We start from the raw sequence: 12,990 nt of genomic DNA on the forward strand, positions 1-12,990 counted from the left end.
TCCGACTCGTCCTGTTCCCGCTCCCCGCACTAGCCCTGAGGTGCGTGTTCCCAGGCTGATACCTCTAGTACTAGCACCACGCATCAGGCTTCCAGTGCGTCAACCCAGTCCGACTCGGCCTGTTCCCGCTCCCCGCACTAGCCCTGAGGTGCGTGTTCCCAGGCTGATACCTCCAGTACCAGCACCACGCATCAGGCTTCCAGTGCGTCAACCCAGTCCGACTCGGCCTGTTCCCGCTACCCGCACTAGCCCTGAGGTGCGTGTCCCCAGACTGGCACATCCAGTACCAGTACCACGCATCAGGCTTCCAGTGCGTCAGCCCAGCCTCGAGATTTCGGCAATAATGCGCAGTCCAGAGTATCCGACAACAGTGTGCAGTCCAGAGTATCCGGCAACAGTGTGCAGTCCAGAGTATCCGGCAACAGTGTGCAGTCCAGAGTATCCGGCAACAGTGTGCAGTCCACAGTATCCGGCAACAGTGTGCAGTCCAGAGTATCCGGCAACAGTGTGCAGTCCAGAGTATCCGGCACCAGTGTCTAGTCCAGAACCGAGGGAGACTGCCTGCGACCCGGAACCGAGGGAGTCTGCCTGTGACCCGGAACCGAAGGGGTCTGCCTGCGACCCGGAACCAAGGGAGTCTATCAGCAACCCGGAACTGAGTAAGTCTGTTGACGATCTGGAACTTAATATGATTAACTGTGTATCAAATGAGTCTGCCTACAGTGTGGAACGGAAGAGGTCTGCCTACGATCCGGAACGATGGGAGTCTGCCTACGGCCCGAAACTGAGCAAGTCTGTCTGCATTCTGGAGGACAGTAGGCCGGAGCCAGAACCACCTCCTGTATAGGTAGGTTGGGGAGGGGGGTGTAGCACAAGTGCCGTCAGTGACGGCAGCCACCCTCCCTTCCCTCCCTTTAGTTTAGGGGGATTTTTTGTTGTTGTTGGGTTTTTTTTTTTTTTTTTTAGGTCTGCACCTTTGGGGGGGTACTGTCACGTCCTGACCAGTATAAGGGTTATTTGTTATCGTAGTTTGGTCAGGACGTGGCAGAGGGTATTTTGTTTATGTGGTTCGGGGTGGTGTTTTATGTAGTAGGGTGTTTGATTTATTGTTTTTGGGGTTATGTTCTAGGTTTGTATTTTCTATGTGGTCTCTAGTCTTTTGTATTTCTATGTCTAGTTTATTGGGGTTGGACTCTCAATTGGAGGCAGGTGTTTTCTAGTTGCCTCTGATTGAGAGTCCTATATATGGGTATGTGTTTGGTTTGGTGTTGTGGGAGATTGTTTCTTGTTTTGCCTGTGTGAGCCTGACAAGACTGTTTTGTTGTTTTGTGCGTTTTTTTCGTTTTGTTATTTTGGTGTTCTCTTTATTTTAAATAAATATCAAGATGAACATCCACATTCCTGCTGCATTTTGGTCCTCTATTCCCGACGACAACCGTTAGTGTGCTTGTGTCAGGGTCTCCGTTAGCCATTGACTTACCGGTCTAGGGGTTCATTTGCATCATTTATTGAAATTAAATTGCCGCATGTGTAGCCTAGTTATGTATCTTATTCATTACACAGCATACAGACACAGAGCCTTTGAGAGGAAAATCTGTAAGACATCGCTTTTATAAGCAATTAAAAATGTAATTGTGCGTTAAAAATAGCCCCAATTAAAAAGAGATACTATTTGTATTTCTCAACTGGTAATTGAAGCGGGCTTCCCATTTGCTGTTCAAATGCAACGGAAAGCAGGCTTCATCAGCTCGTCACACCCACTTTGCAATGAGCTGGAGGCAGTATGCATTTTGAAAACCTATAGTGACTTAACTGTTTGAACATGAATGTTTTACCACATATTATGAGGCATGTTTTACCTTGCTTCAAAGTATCCTAGGCTAAATCTGACCATATCCGTGGAATCAATGATTTAATAAAGACTTCCATATGCCATTGAAACCAGTAGGTTATTGTTTTATAAAGACTTCCATATGTCACTGAAACCAGTAGGTTATTGTTTTATTAAGACTTCCATATGTCACTGAAACCAGTAGGTTATTGTTTTATAAAGACTTCCATATGTCACTGAAACCATGTTCTATCGGTTATCAACTTTCTTTCATTATCCGGTAGCCAAATGAGCAATAGAATAGTTCTACTTTACTACTATGGGGGATAGTAGCTTGACATAGGCAGCGCATCCATAAGGCTAGCGGAAGCTCAGCTTTCCCTAAAGTAAATTGAATTAAATTGCCAAAATTCTATATATAATTAGTCTAATCGTGTCTATACAGAAATAAATGAAATCATTCAAAACAGGCTACTAAAGCATGATTTGGCTACAGAGAGAAAAAAAGTCTGGGATTGTTTTAAATAGCATTGCCTACAGTCGGAAGGAAAGGCAGCCTGAACGGAAAATACCAAATAGATGATTGTTGAGTTGTGACGGTCAGTGAAAAGTACAAGCCCAGCCAGGCATATTGCAATATTTCAACATTAAATTGCAGGAAAACAAATTGTTGCTGTCAAGAGAAGACAATGAAAAGACTCTAATCTGTCTTCTAGCTATCAAAATTCTGAACTTAATTGAGCGAACAATAGTAGGCCTACCGATTATTGGCACCTGCGGAGAGCATCTGCCATATCCCTGGTGACTGCGCATATTCACCCTTTAGAGGAACGTCATATTCCATTTGTGTCTCCCTTCTCCTAGTCCTTTGATAGTTTATGGACAACGTCGTTTTATCTGTCAGTGTCAACAAGATGCATGGAATGATTTATTATAAAGGTGCATTTTTATGGTGGAAATTTGCTTCCCCAAACTTGAAACTCACGTGCCGACCCCAGTGATTTTGCTGTTCGTAACTCGTCTTGTCGGTTGAGGAAAAGTTGTAACATGTTCAAAGTGCACAGTAAGAAGGACATATGTCATTGCATCCTGGATTTGCATGTTCTGTTATGATGAATTACCATATTCTAAATGTGATTTCTGTCATTCTGAGCAGCGTGGGTAGACTCCCTAATCAGGTTACACACCCAGTGCATATGGGTCCGGCTGATTTCTCAAATGTCCGGTAAATTAAAATGCTGCCGGTCAAATGTATGCCGACACATTTTCATAACGGAAACCCTGGCGTGTGTGTGCGTGTGTATGCGTGCGTGTGTGTGTGGAGGAAAGCAGCAGCGGTCAGTCCTGGTGTACCATGGTGTGTTTGTCTTTGCTCTGAGCCAGAACGGGATCTGCAGGACTAGTAATGAGCCTGAGAGTTCTACTCTCACTGCAGTACTAACTGCCAACATTAACCCTGGGCCAGTAAGCAAAAGGTCAGTAGTTTGAATCCCAGAGCCAACTAGGTGAAATATATGCCGATGTGCCCTTGAGCCAGGCACTTAACCATAATTTCTCCTGTAAATCTCTGGATACGATCGTGACTATAATGTAAATGTAAACACAGACAGACACACAGTGTCCCTCTACACTACATACACAAAAGAGTAAGATACTGTAAAAAGCATTGCATCCTCTGCCATTCCAGGAGCATACTTTATAGGGATATGATAAATTCTTACTACAATATCCTCAGACAGTACAGTATATCTCTGCATTTAGAGGTGGACCTCCGTGAAGACAGAGCCATGTTATTGGCGCAGACGAGTTGTCAGTGTGCTTTGTGCAGTGCGATTTATGTACAGACCTGCCAATCACAATGTAGAGGAGGACAGTGAGCAGGATGATGGCCGCAGCGGTGGAGATGGCTATCAACACCACCTGACTACTCTCACTGGAGATAGAGAACGCTGGGAGGAAACGGAGAAAGAGGGAGAGAGAGGGAGAGAGAGGGAGAGAGAGGAAGAAAGAAGAGAACAGGAGCAGCAGAGAGAGATAAATGTTAGCATGTACAGGCACAGGTCAATGACAAAAATCTAACAACTGAATCACTGACATCCATCACTTGGTGTTGAATTACATAGAAAATACTGTATTTTGTGGGATCAGAAAAGTACATACAGTCAGGGCTGGTCTCAAACTCAAAGCTCCTGCTGCTGGCTCCATATCCTGCTGCAGTCCTGGCCCTGATCTGGAGCAGGTAGGAGGTGTCTGCCTTCAGACCGCTTAACGTCACGTTACAACCCTTAGAGCGCAGGATGGTGTAGCTTGTCTCCTGCTCCTGCTACAGGAGGGTGAGGGAGAGAGACAGAAAGAGAGGAAGATGTTACTATCAGTCCATTCAGTCCGGTGAGGAATGTATACAGGCATCTGTCCACTGAGACTGTTGACACATCAGATCACCCATCAGGGTGGGGTCAGTACCAGGGGAAGGAAATGTGTGTTTGCAATCAGGTGTATCCTATAGAGCTAAGGGGGCCCCTGTCACACACACACAGACCAACTCAAAATCCAACATTTATTTGATGGCCTCTACAAAAATCTTATCACCACCGTGATTCCTCCACCACCCTAACAGAACTACACTGAACAAAAATATAAACGCAACATGCTACAATTTCAAAGATTTTGCTGGGTTACAGTTCATAAAAGGAAATTAGTTGAAATAAATGAATTTGATTCTAATCTATGGATTTCACATGACTGGGAATACAGATATGCATCTCTTTGTCACAGATACCTTAAAAAAAAGGTAGGGGCGTCGACCAGAAAATCCGTCAGTATCTGGTGTGACTATCATTTGCCTCATGCAGCTGGACACACCTCCTTAGCATAGAGTTGATCAGCCTGTTGATTGTGGCCTGTGGAATGTTGTCCCACTCCTCTTCAATGGCTGTGCGAAGTTGTTGGATATTGGTGGGAACTGGAACACGCTGTCGTTCATGTCGATCCAGAGCATCCCAAACATGCTGAATGGGTGACATGTCTGGTGAGTATGCAGGCCATTGAAGAACTGGGACATTTTCAGCTTCCAGGAATTGTGTACAGATCCTTGCGACATGGGGCCGTGCACTATCATGCTGAAACATGAGGTGATGGCGGCAGATGAATGGCACGACAATGGGCCTTAGGATCTCGTCATGTTATCTCTGTGCATTCAACTTGCCATCGATAAAATGCAATTGTGTTCGTTGTCCATAGCTTATGCCTGCCCATACTATAACCCCACCGCCACCATGGGGCACTCTGTTCACAATGTTGACATCAGCAAACCACTAACCCACACTACGCCATACATGCTGTCTGCCATCTGCGTGCCAGTGGCCATCGAAGGTGAGCATTTGCCCACTGAAGTCGGTTACGATGCTGAACTGCAGTCGGGTCAAGACCCTGGTGAGGACGACGAGCACGCAGATGAGCTTCCCTGAGACGGTTTCAAATCAGCTTCTTGATATGCCACATCTGTCAGATGGATGGATTATCTTGACAAAGGAGAAATGCTCACTAACAGGGATGTAAATACATTTGTGCACAGCTTTTTATGCGTATGGAATATTTCTGGGACATTTTATTTCAGCTCATGAAACATGGGACCAACACTTCACATGTTACATTTATATTTTAGTTCAGTGTAAATTTACTGGCCAGGTCTACTTTCAGCCAATTGTTTCCAGGTGCAGGGGACTGTACAGGAGGGAGAGAGGAGAGATCAATACAGATGTATAGCATTCCCTGAGATTCAGAGCCCTACAGCTTATGTTGGCTGTCGTACCATCCCTCTTCTCATTGAGCCAGAGAGAGGGAGAGGAGATGCATGCCAGTGGAGAACGGATCATACTGTTAAGGGGAGTGACCGAGAGAAAGCCAGAGACATTTGGCTCCTACTTTTTCCTTTAAAGCGGCAATATGTAACCCTTTGGGCGACCCAACCAAATGTGCATAGATATATATCCGTTATAGATCTGTCATTCTCGTTGAATGCAATTCTAAGAAGTGGAAGATCTGTTCTATGTGTGTTATTTCTATGCTTCCCGTTCTGAAGTTTCACTTTTGCATCTTTTACTTCCATTTTTGTACACCAGCTTCAAACAGCTGAAAATACAATCTTTTTGGTTATAGAAAATATATTTCACAGCCGATTAGATGGTACAATGATTCTCTACACTATACTTTCTTGTTTTGTCACAAACTGAAATTGGGTGAACTCTTTTTGCAACCAGGAATTGGTGGAGCGATTTCTGCATAGTGCATCTTTACGTGGATCCGCACCACCTCCGACCCCCAGAACAACTCAATGTAGTTTCATGTCTAGAACCTCTATCCACACTAAGTGGCCTGTTGATGAAGGCTGGTGTGTGTGTGTGTGTGTGTGTGTGTGTGTGTGTGTGTGTGTGTGTGTGTGTGTGTGTGTGTGTGTGTGTGTACGTACACGCTGGTATGGTCCATTATTGTCAAGTGTAACCAGATGAGCGACGGGCTATGGTTACATATGATGGATTGAACACAAATGTTTTCTCTTCCACTAATCAGAAGTAAATAAATAATAAAAAGCTAATGTACCTAGGAGCAGAGAGGACCATTTAAGCAGTGCTCATATGGTGAGTTGATCTTGTACAAATATACAGTACGTTGGCAGCATAAATAGACTTAGGTTTGAAACGTTTTCATTTGACATTTCTTGGCTGGTCTCGGTTCTGTTGAAATACAGCTCAGCCCAGCATATTGGCCTGCTGTAGAAACCTCCTCTAAGAGCCTGTGGTAGATCAGAGTTCAGTTTCAAAGGTATGTCGTGATGGGTGAGGTAAGAGGGTTCAGACCATACAGCTAATATTCTCTGATTAATGCATTGTCTCATCTGTCCAGTGCACCTAGATATACAACAAAGGCTTCACACCTCATCACGTCTCACTTTCATGTACAGAACTCACATACACTCACACACAAATGAGATGGCTAAGCTGCAGAGCCCTCGCTAAACCAAACATCATGTCCAATCAGCTGATTCCATCTCTATTTTATGGACCCAATAACAGACTGGCGACATGATACAGATCAGAAGGTTTTACATACACCACTCACACACACTGTAAAACACGCACACCACTCACACACACTGTAAAACACACATATGTGAACACACACTGTAAAACACACACACCACTCACACACACTGTAAAACACACATATGTGAACACACACTGTAAAACACACATGTGTGAACACACACTGTAAAACACACGTGTGAACACACACTGTAAAACACACATTCGTCAACACACACTGTAAAACACACATTCGTCAACACACACTGTAAAACACGCACACCACTCACACACACTGTAAAACACGCACACCACTCACACACACTGTAAAACACACATATGTCAACACACACTGTAAAACACACATGTGTGAACACACACTGTAAAACACACATACGGGAACACACACTGTAAAACACACATATGTCAACACACACTGTAAAACACACATGTGTGAACACACACTGTAAAACACACATACGGGAACACACACTGTAAAACACACATATGTCAACACACACTGTAAAACACACATGTGTGAACACACACTGTAAAACACACATACGGGAACACACACTGTAAAACACACATACGGGAACACACACTGTAAAACACACATACGGGAACACACACTGTAAAACACACATACGGGAACACACACTGTAAAACACACATACGGGAACACACACTGTAAAACACACATACGGGAACACACACTTCAGAGCAACGGCAATAGAGTGCATCAGGGATTTATGGTGCAAGAAGCCCTTTAAAACAACTTCTTTCTGTCTGAGAGTAGAAACCAATCCCTTGTTCCTCCCTCCTCAGGAGTGCCTGTGTGATACTCTTTCCTTGTGCCTTGTATAATACCAGTCTCTATCAGTCATAAATCTTTCCCAGATTGTCACCCTCGACATCATGTGATCCCTTGAAAATAACAAACAGGTGTGCCCAGGCTCTCAGAAGTGGGAGAGTGGGTGTGTCTATAAGATGCCTTCTGTGTGTGACAAGCTGTGCAATTGCACACACTCTCTGTTGAAATGGAATATGTCCGTCACGTTCCGCTCTGACTATCTAAATGGTGCAGTCTGGAGTTACAGCCTTATAGTGTTGAGCCCAGGACAAGGCCTGTAAATACTGTGTGTGTGTGTGTGTGTGTGTGTGTGTGTGTGTGTGTGTGTGTGTGTGTGTGTGTGTGTGTGTGAGAGAGAGAGAGAGAGAGAGAGAAAGAGTAGGAGGTTGAATTTAACTCATGTAATACTCATGTAAAGAGTAGCATTCCTTTCCATCTCAACCCCAGCATAAATAAACAGTGAAATTAAAGTGGATCTGAAAGATTCTCTCTCTTTTCCAGATGAAATAAAAACAGAAAAATAAATGCTAAAGTGTGTTCCTACAAACGTTATTTTCATAAAGTGCACTAAAAGGCCTTATCTAAGGCTTAGAGTCATTTAGCTGTTTAGCGAGGAAGACCAAACAGTGAGTCTGGAGCAGGGAGAGAGGAAGAGATGGAAAGTGGGAGAGTTGGAGTGGGAGAAATTGAGAACGTTTTTGTGTGTTGGGTAAGCAATACGGAGTGGAAATCCCAGTTTCCCAGACATGGTTGATTGGTAAAGTTCACTCTGCCACTACCACCACTTAGCTTAGTCAGTTAGCCTTTCATATCCACTTGATCATTTATTCCTGTTATACACGCCATCAGGCGTAGGCTACCTCCCTAACCCTGTCGGTAATACAATAGAAGTCTATATCTAGGTTAAATGAAGCAGCATAGCTACTCTACCGAGCTGACTGGCCTGTGTGTGTGTCACACACCTCAAAACACAGTTTGTAAACAATCAACAGCCGGATGGACTGCCAGGAATAGACTCCTCTCTCACAGCCTGGGCCCCTTCAGGCCTCTTTATACTTCTTTAGGCAGGCCTGTGTTTGTGTCGCTGTTTAGTCACTGAGTGAAATCACTCTGCCTGTGGTCCCTGGGAGTCTTGTGATCAGACCACTGCTGGGTATAGAGGCCCTCAGTCACCCTCGGTCAGGCCTGATCAAGAGGCCCCGTGACTGGGTATGGCCCCAGCTTCCCTGCCTGTCCCCTGTGTTTCTTTGGGTGTCCCAGCCCTGGCTGTTCCTCTTGGATGAGCCCATTATCCTAGGGGTTAGGAGGCTCCAGTCATGCCTGCAACAGCTAGTGGCCCCTCAGATGATGATGGCGGAGCGGATCTAGTGCAACAGCTCAGCTATACATGTCCCAAGCTGAGAGAGCTGAGAGAGGCCACACCGGAAAGTGGAAGGAAACAGAGCCTATAGGCCCAGACCTCAGATCAGTTTAGTGTTTGTCCTTCTGATGGTTGAGGTTAGGATATGGGGTAAGGTGATCTGATCCTAGAACTGTGTTTTCCCCAGAGAGAGGGAAGTGTTTGGCCTGCTAATAAAGGGATTAGGGGCCACCAGGGACTGAGATCTGAGGATGACTGATCACAGGCAGACAGACACACAGACAGACATAGACGGACAGAGACGGACAGAGACAGAGACAGAGAGAGAGAGAGAGAGAGAGAGAGAGAGAGAGAGAGAGAGAGAGAGAGAGAGAGAGACAGAGACAGAGCGAGATAAAGGCTAATTTCACTATCAAAAGTCACCCATAGCTCCATTGAAAACCAGCCATTCGTTCCACGCTAATTTCCTCACAGAGACCCTGCAGACACATTTACTGTCAGCAATAAAACCACACTCCATTAAGACTGGACAGGAGAGGACAGGAGGAGGAAGAGAGAAGGCTGGTTGGCGTGTCAGTGTGAGTCAGATAAATAAAGAGAGTGAGGGTGTGTGTATGCCCCATCTGTGTGTGTGGTCGCCCTGCCCAGACATTTACCCACTAGACTGTGGAATGTTTTTTCTGTGGGAGAATATTGGCCCGTTTGCCATAAGAGATGGCAATAAGACTCTCTCTCTCTCCCTCAGAACCCCTGATAACTCTTTTCTCTATCTCGCTCTCCCCCCTCCCTCTCTCTCTGCTTCTCCCTCCCCCTCCCTCTCTCTCTGCTTCTCCCTCCCCCTCCCTCCCTCTCTCTCAGCTTCTCCCTCCTCTCTCCCTTTCTCTCTCTGATCCACTGCCAGTGTCTGATCCTCTTCCCCAACCCATGGCCCAGCTTCCAGAGAGAAGCCAGAAGACTAGACCAGTGAGACATTAGAACAGAGGACAACCACAAGAGTCTGGAATGGGGGCGAGAGAGAACAAGCCCAAATGGTGTCTCTTCTCTTCCTTCAGTTCATGGAGTTAGTCCCCAAAGGGGACAGCAGAGAACAGTACTGAAGCATGTATGGTGTTTGTGAACCTACCTTCTCGTAGTATTTGACCTCGTAGTCCAGTATGATGCCGTTGGGTCTCTCTGGTTCCAGCCAGGACAGAGAGATGCTGTTACGAGACGTACGGTCCTTCCTGATTACAGTCACTGGAGAAGGGGCTGGAGAGGGGGAGAGGAGGAGGGGAGGAGAGGAGGAGAGGGGGAGAGGAGGAGAGGAGGAGAGGAGGAGAGGAGGAGAGGAGGGGAGGAGGAGAGGAGGAGAGGGGGAGAGGGGGAGAGGGGCAGAGGAGGAGAGGGGGAGGAGGAGGGAGGAGAGGAGGAGAGGAGGAGAGGAGGAGGGGAGGAGAGGAGGAGAGGGGGAGAGGAGGAGAGGAGGAGAGGGGGAGAGGGGGAGAGAGGCAGAGGAGGAGAGGGGGGGAGGAGGAGAGGAGGAGAGGAGGTGAGGAGGAGAGGAGGAGGGGAGGAGAGGAGGAGAGGGGGAGAGGAGGAGAGGAGGGAGGGGGAGGAGGAGAGGGGAGAGGGGAGAGAGGCAGAGGAGGAGAGGGGGGAGGAGGAGAGGAGGAGAGGAGGAGTGGAGGAGGGGAGGAGAGGAGGAGAGGGGGAGAGGAGGAGAGGAGGAGAGGAGGAGAGGAGAGGAGGGGAGGGGGAGAGGTGGAGAGGGGGAGAGGGGGAGAGGGGCAGAGGAGGACAGGGGGAGAGAGGGAGAGGGGCAGAGGGGCAGAGGGGGAGAGGGGGAGAGGGGGAGAGAGGCAGAGGGGGAGAGAGGCAGAGGGGCAGAGGGGCAGAGGAGGAGAGGGGGAGAGGGGCAGAGGAGGAGAGGGGGAGAGGGGGAGAGGGGCAGAGGGGGAGAGGGGGAGATTATTGACCATTTTGCACAACATCTACTAGCAGGTCACAGGAAGTTAATGCACCATGTCCTGTTAACAGTTCATATTCAAGGGGTTCTGTTGGTCTAATTGAGTTAGTTAGTTAGTTAGTTAGTTACCCTCCCACCATCCCTCCTTCCCTGCCCCAGTGTATTACCCTCCCACCATTCCTCCCACCCTGCCCCCAGTGTATTACCCTCCCACCATCCCTCCTTCCCTGCCCCAGTGTATAACCCTCCCACCATCCCTCCTCTCCTTCCCTGCCCCAGTGTATTACCCTCCCACCATCCCTCCTTCCCTGCCCCAGTGTATAACCCTCCCACCATCCCTCCTTCCCTGCCCCAGTGTATTACCCTCCCACCATCCCTCCTTCCCTGCCCCAGTGTATAACCCTCCCACCATCCCTCCTTCCCTGCCCCAGTGTATAACCCTCCCACCATCCCTCCTTCCCTGCCCCAGTGTATTACCCTCCCACCATCCCTCCTTCCCTGCCCCAGTGTATAACCCTCCCACCATCCCTCCTTCCCTGCCCCAGTGTATTACCCTCCCACCATTCCTCCCACCCTGCCCCCAGTGTATTACCCTCCCACCATCCCTCCTTCCCTGCCCCAGTGTATAACCCTCCCACCATCCCTCCTTCCCTGCCCCAGTGTATAACCCTCCCACCATCCCTCCTTCCCTGCCCCAGTGTATTACCCTCCCACCATCCCTCCTTCCCTGCCCCAGTGTATAACCCTCCCACCATCCCTCCTTCCCTGCCCCAGTGTATTACCCTCCCACCATCCCTCCTTCCCTGCCCCAGTGTATAACCCTCCCACCATCCCTCCTTCCCTGCCCCAGTGTATTACCCTCCCACCATTCCTCCCACCCTGCCCCCAGTGTATTACCCTCCCACCATCCCTCCTTCCCTGCCCCAGTGTATAACCCTCCCACCATCCCTCCTCTCCTTCCCTGCCCCAGTGTATTACCCTCCCACCATCCCTCCTTCCCTGCCCCAGTGTATAACCCTCCCACCATCCCTCCTTCCCTGCCCCAGTGTATTACCCTCCCACCATCCCTCCTTCCCTGCCCCAGTGTATTACCCTCCCACCATCCCTCCTTCCCTGCCCCCAGTGTATTACCCTCCCACCATCCCTCCTTCCCTGCCCCAGTGTATAACCCTCCCACCATCCCTCCTTCCCTGCCCCAGTGTATAACCCTCCCACCATCCCTCCTTCCCTGCCCCAGTGTATTACCCTCCCACCATCCCTCCTTCCCTGCCCCAGTGTATTACCCTCCCACCATCCCTCCTTCCCTGCCCCAGTGTATTACCCTCCCACCATCCCTCCTTCCCTGCCCCAGTGTATTACCCTCCCACCATCCCTCCTTCCCTGCCCCAGTGTATAACCCTCCGACCATCCCTCCTTCCCTGCCCCAGTGTATTACCCTCCCACCATCCCTCCTTCCCTGCCCCAGTGTATAACCCTCCCACCATCCCTCCTTCCCTGCCCGTGTATTACCCTCCCACCATCCCTCCTTCCCTGCCCCAGTGTATTACCCTCCCACCATCCCTCCTTCCCTGCCCCAGTGTATAACCCTCCCACCATCCCTCCTTCCCTGCCCCAGTGTATTACCCTCCCACGATCCCTCCTTCCCTGCCCCAGTGTATTACCCTCCCACCATCCCTCCTTCCCTGCCCCAGTGTATAACCCTCCCACCATCCCTCCTTCCCTGCCCCAGTGTATAACCCTCCCACCATCCCTCCTTCCCTGCCCCAGTGTATTACCCTCCCACGATCCCTCCTTCCCTGCCCCAGTGTATTACCCTCCCACCATCCCTCCTTTCCTGCCCCAGTGTATAACCCTCCCACCATCAATCCTTCCCTGCCCCAGTGTATTACCCTCCCACCATCCCTCCTTCCCTGCCCCAGT

At 48.7% G+C, this 12,990-nt stretch overlaps 1 protein-coding gene across 2 annotated transcripts in view; it reads right to left on the reverse strand.

The window, feature by feature from the left end:
* The window catches only part of LOC106586535 (ephrin type-A receptor 3), a 153,577-nt gene that overhangs the window by 42,393 nt on the left and 98,194 nt on the right, over positions 1 to 12,990 (reverse strand). For both annotated transcript variants that reach the window (XM_014173940.2, XM_045707295.1), the window contains exons 6-8: positions 10,249 to 10,373; positions 3,992 to 4,154; positions 3,678 to 3,780 (exon numbers count right to left, since the gene is read on the reverse strand). In XM_014173940.2, the coding sequence (XP_014029415.2) occupies positions 3,678 to 3,780; positions 3,992 to 4,154; positions 10,249 to 10,373 (391 nt within the window). The remainder of the gene's footprint in view (positions 1 to 3,677; positions 3,781 to 3,991; positions 4,155 to 10,248; positions 10,374 to 12,990) is intronic.

The sequence above is a fragment of the Salmo salar genome, chromosome ssa25 (assembly GCF_905237065.1).
Source record: "Salmo salar chromosome ssa25, Ssal_v3.1, whole genome shotgun sequence".
Taxonomy (NCBI): domain Eukaryota; kingdom Metazoa; phylum Chordata; class Actinopteri; order Salmoniformes; family Salmonidae; genus Salmo; species Salmo salar.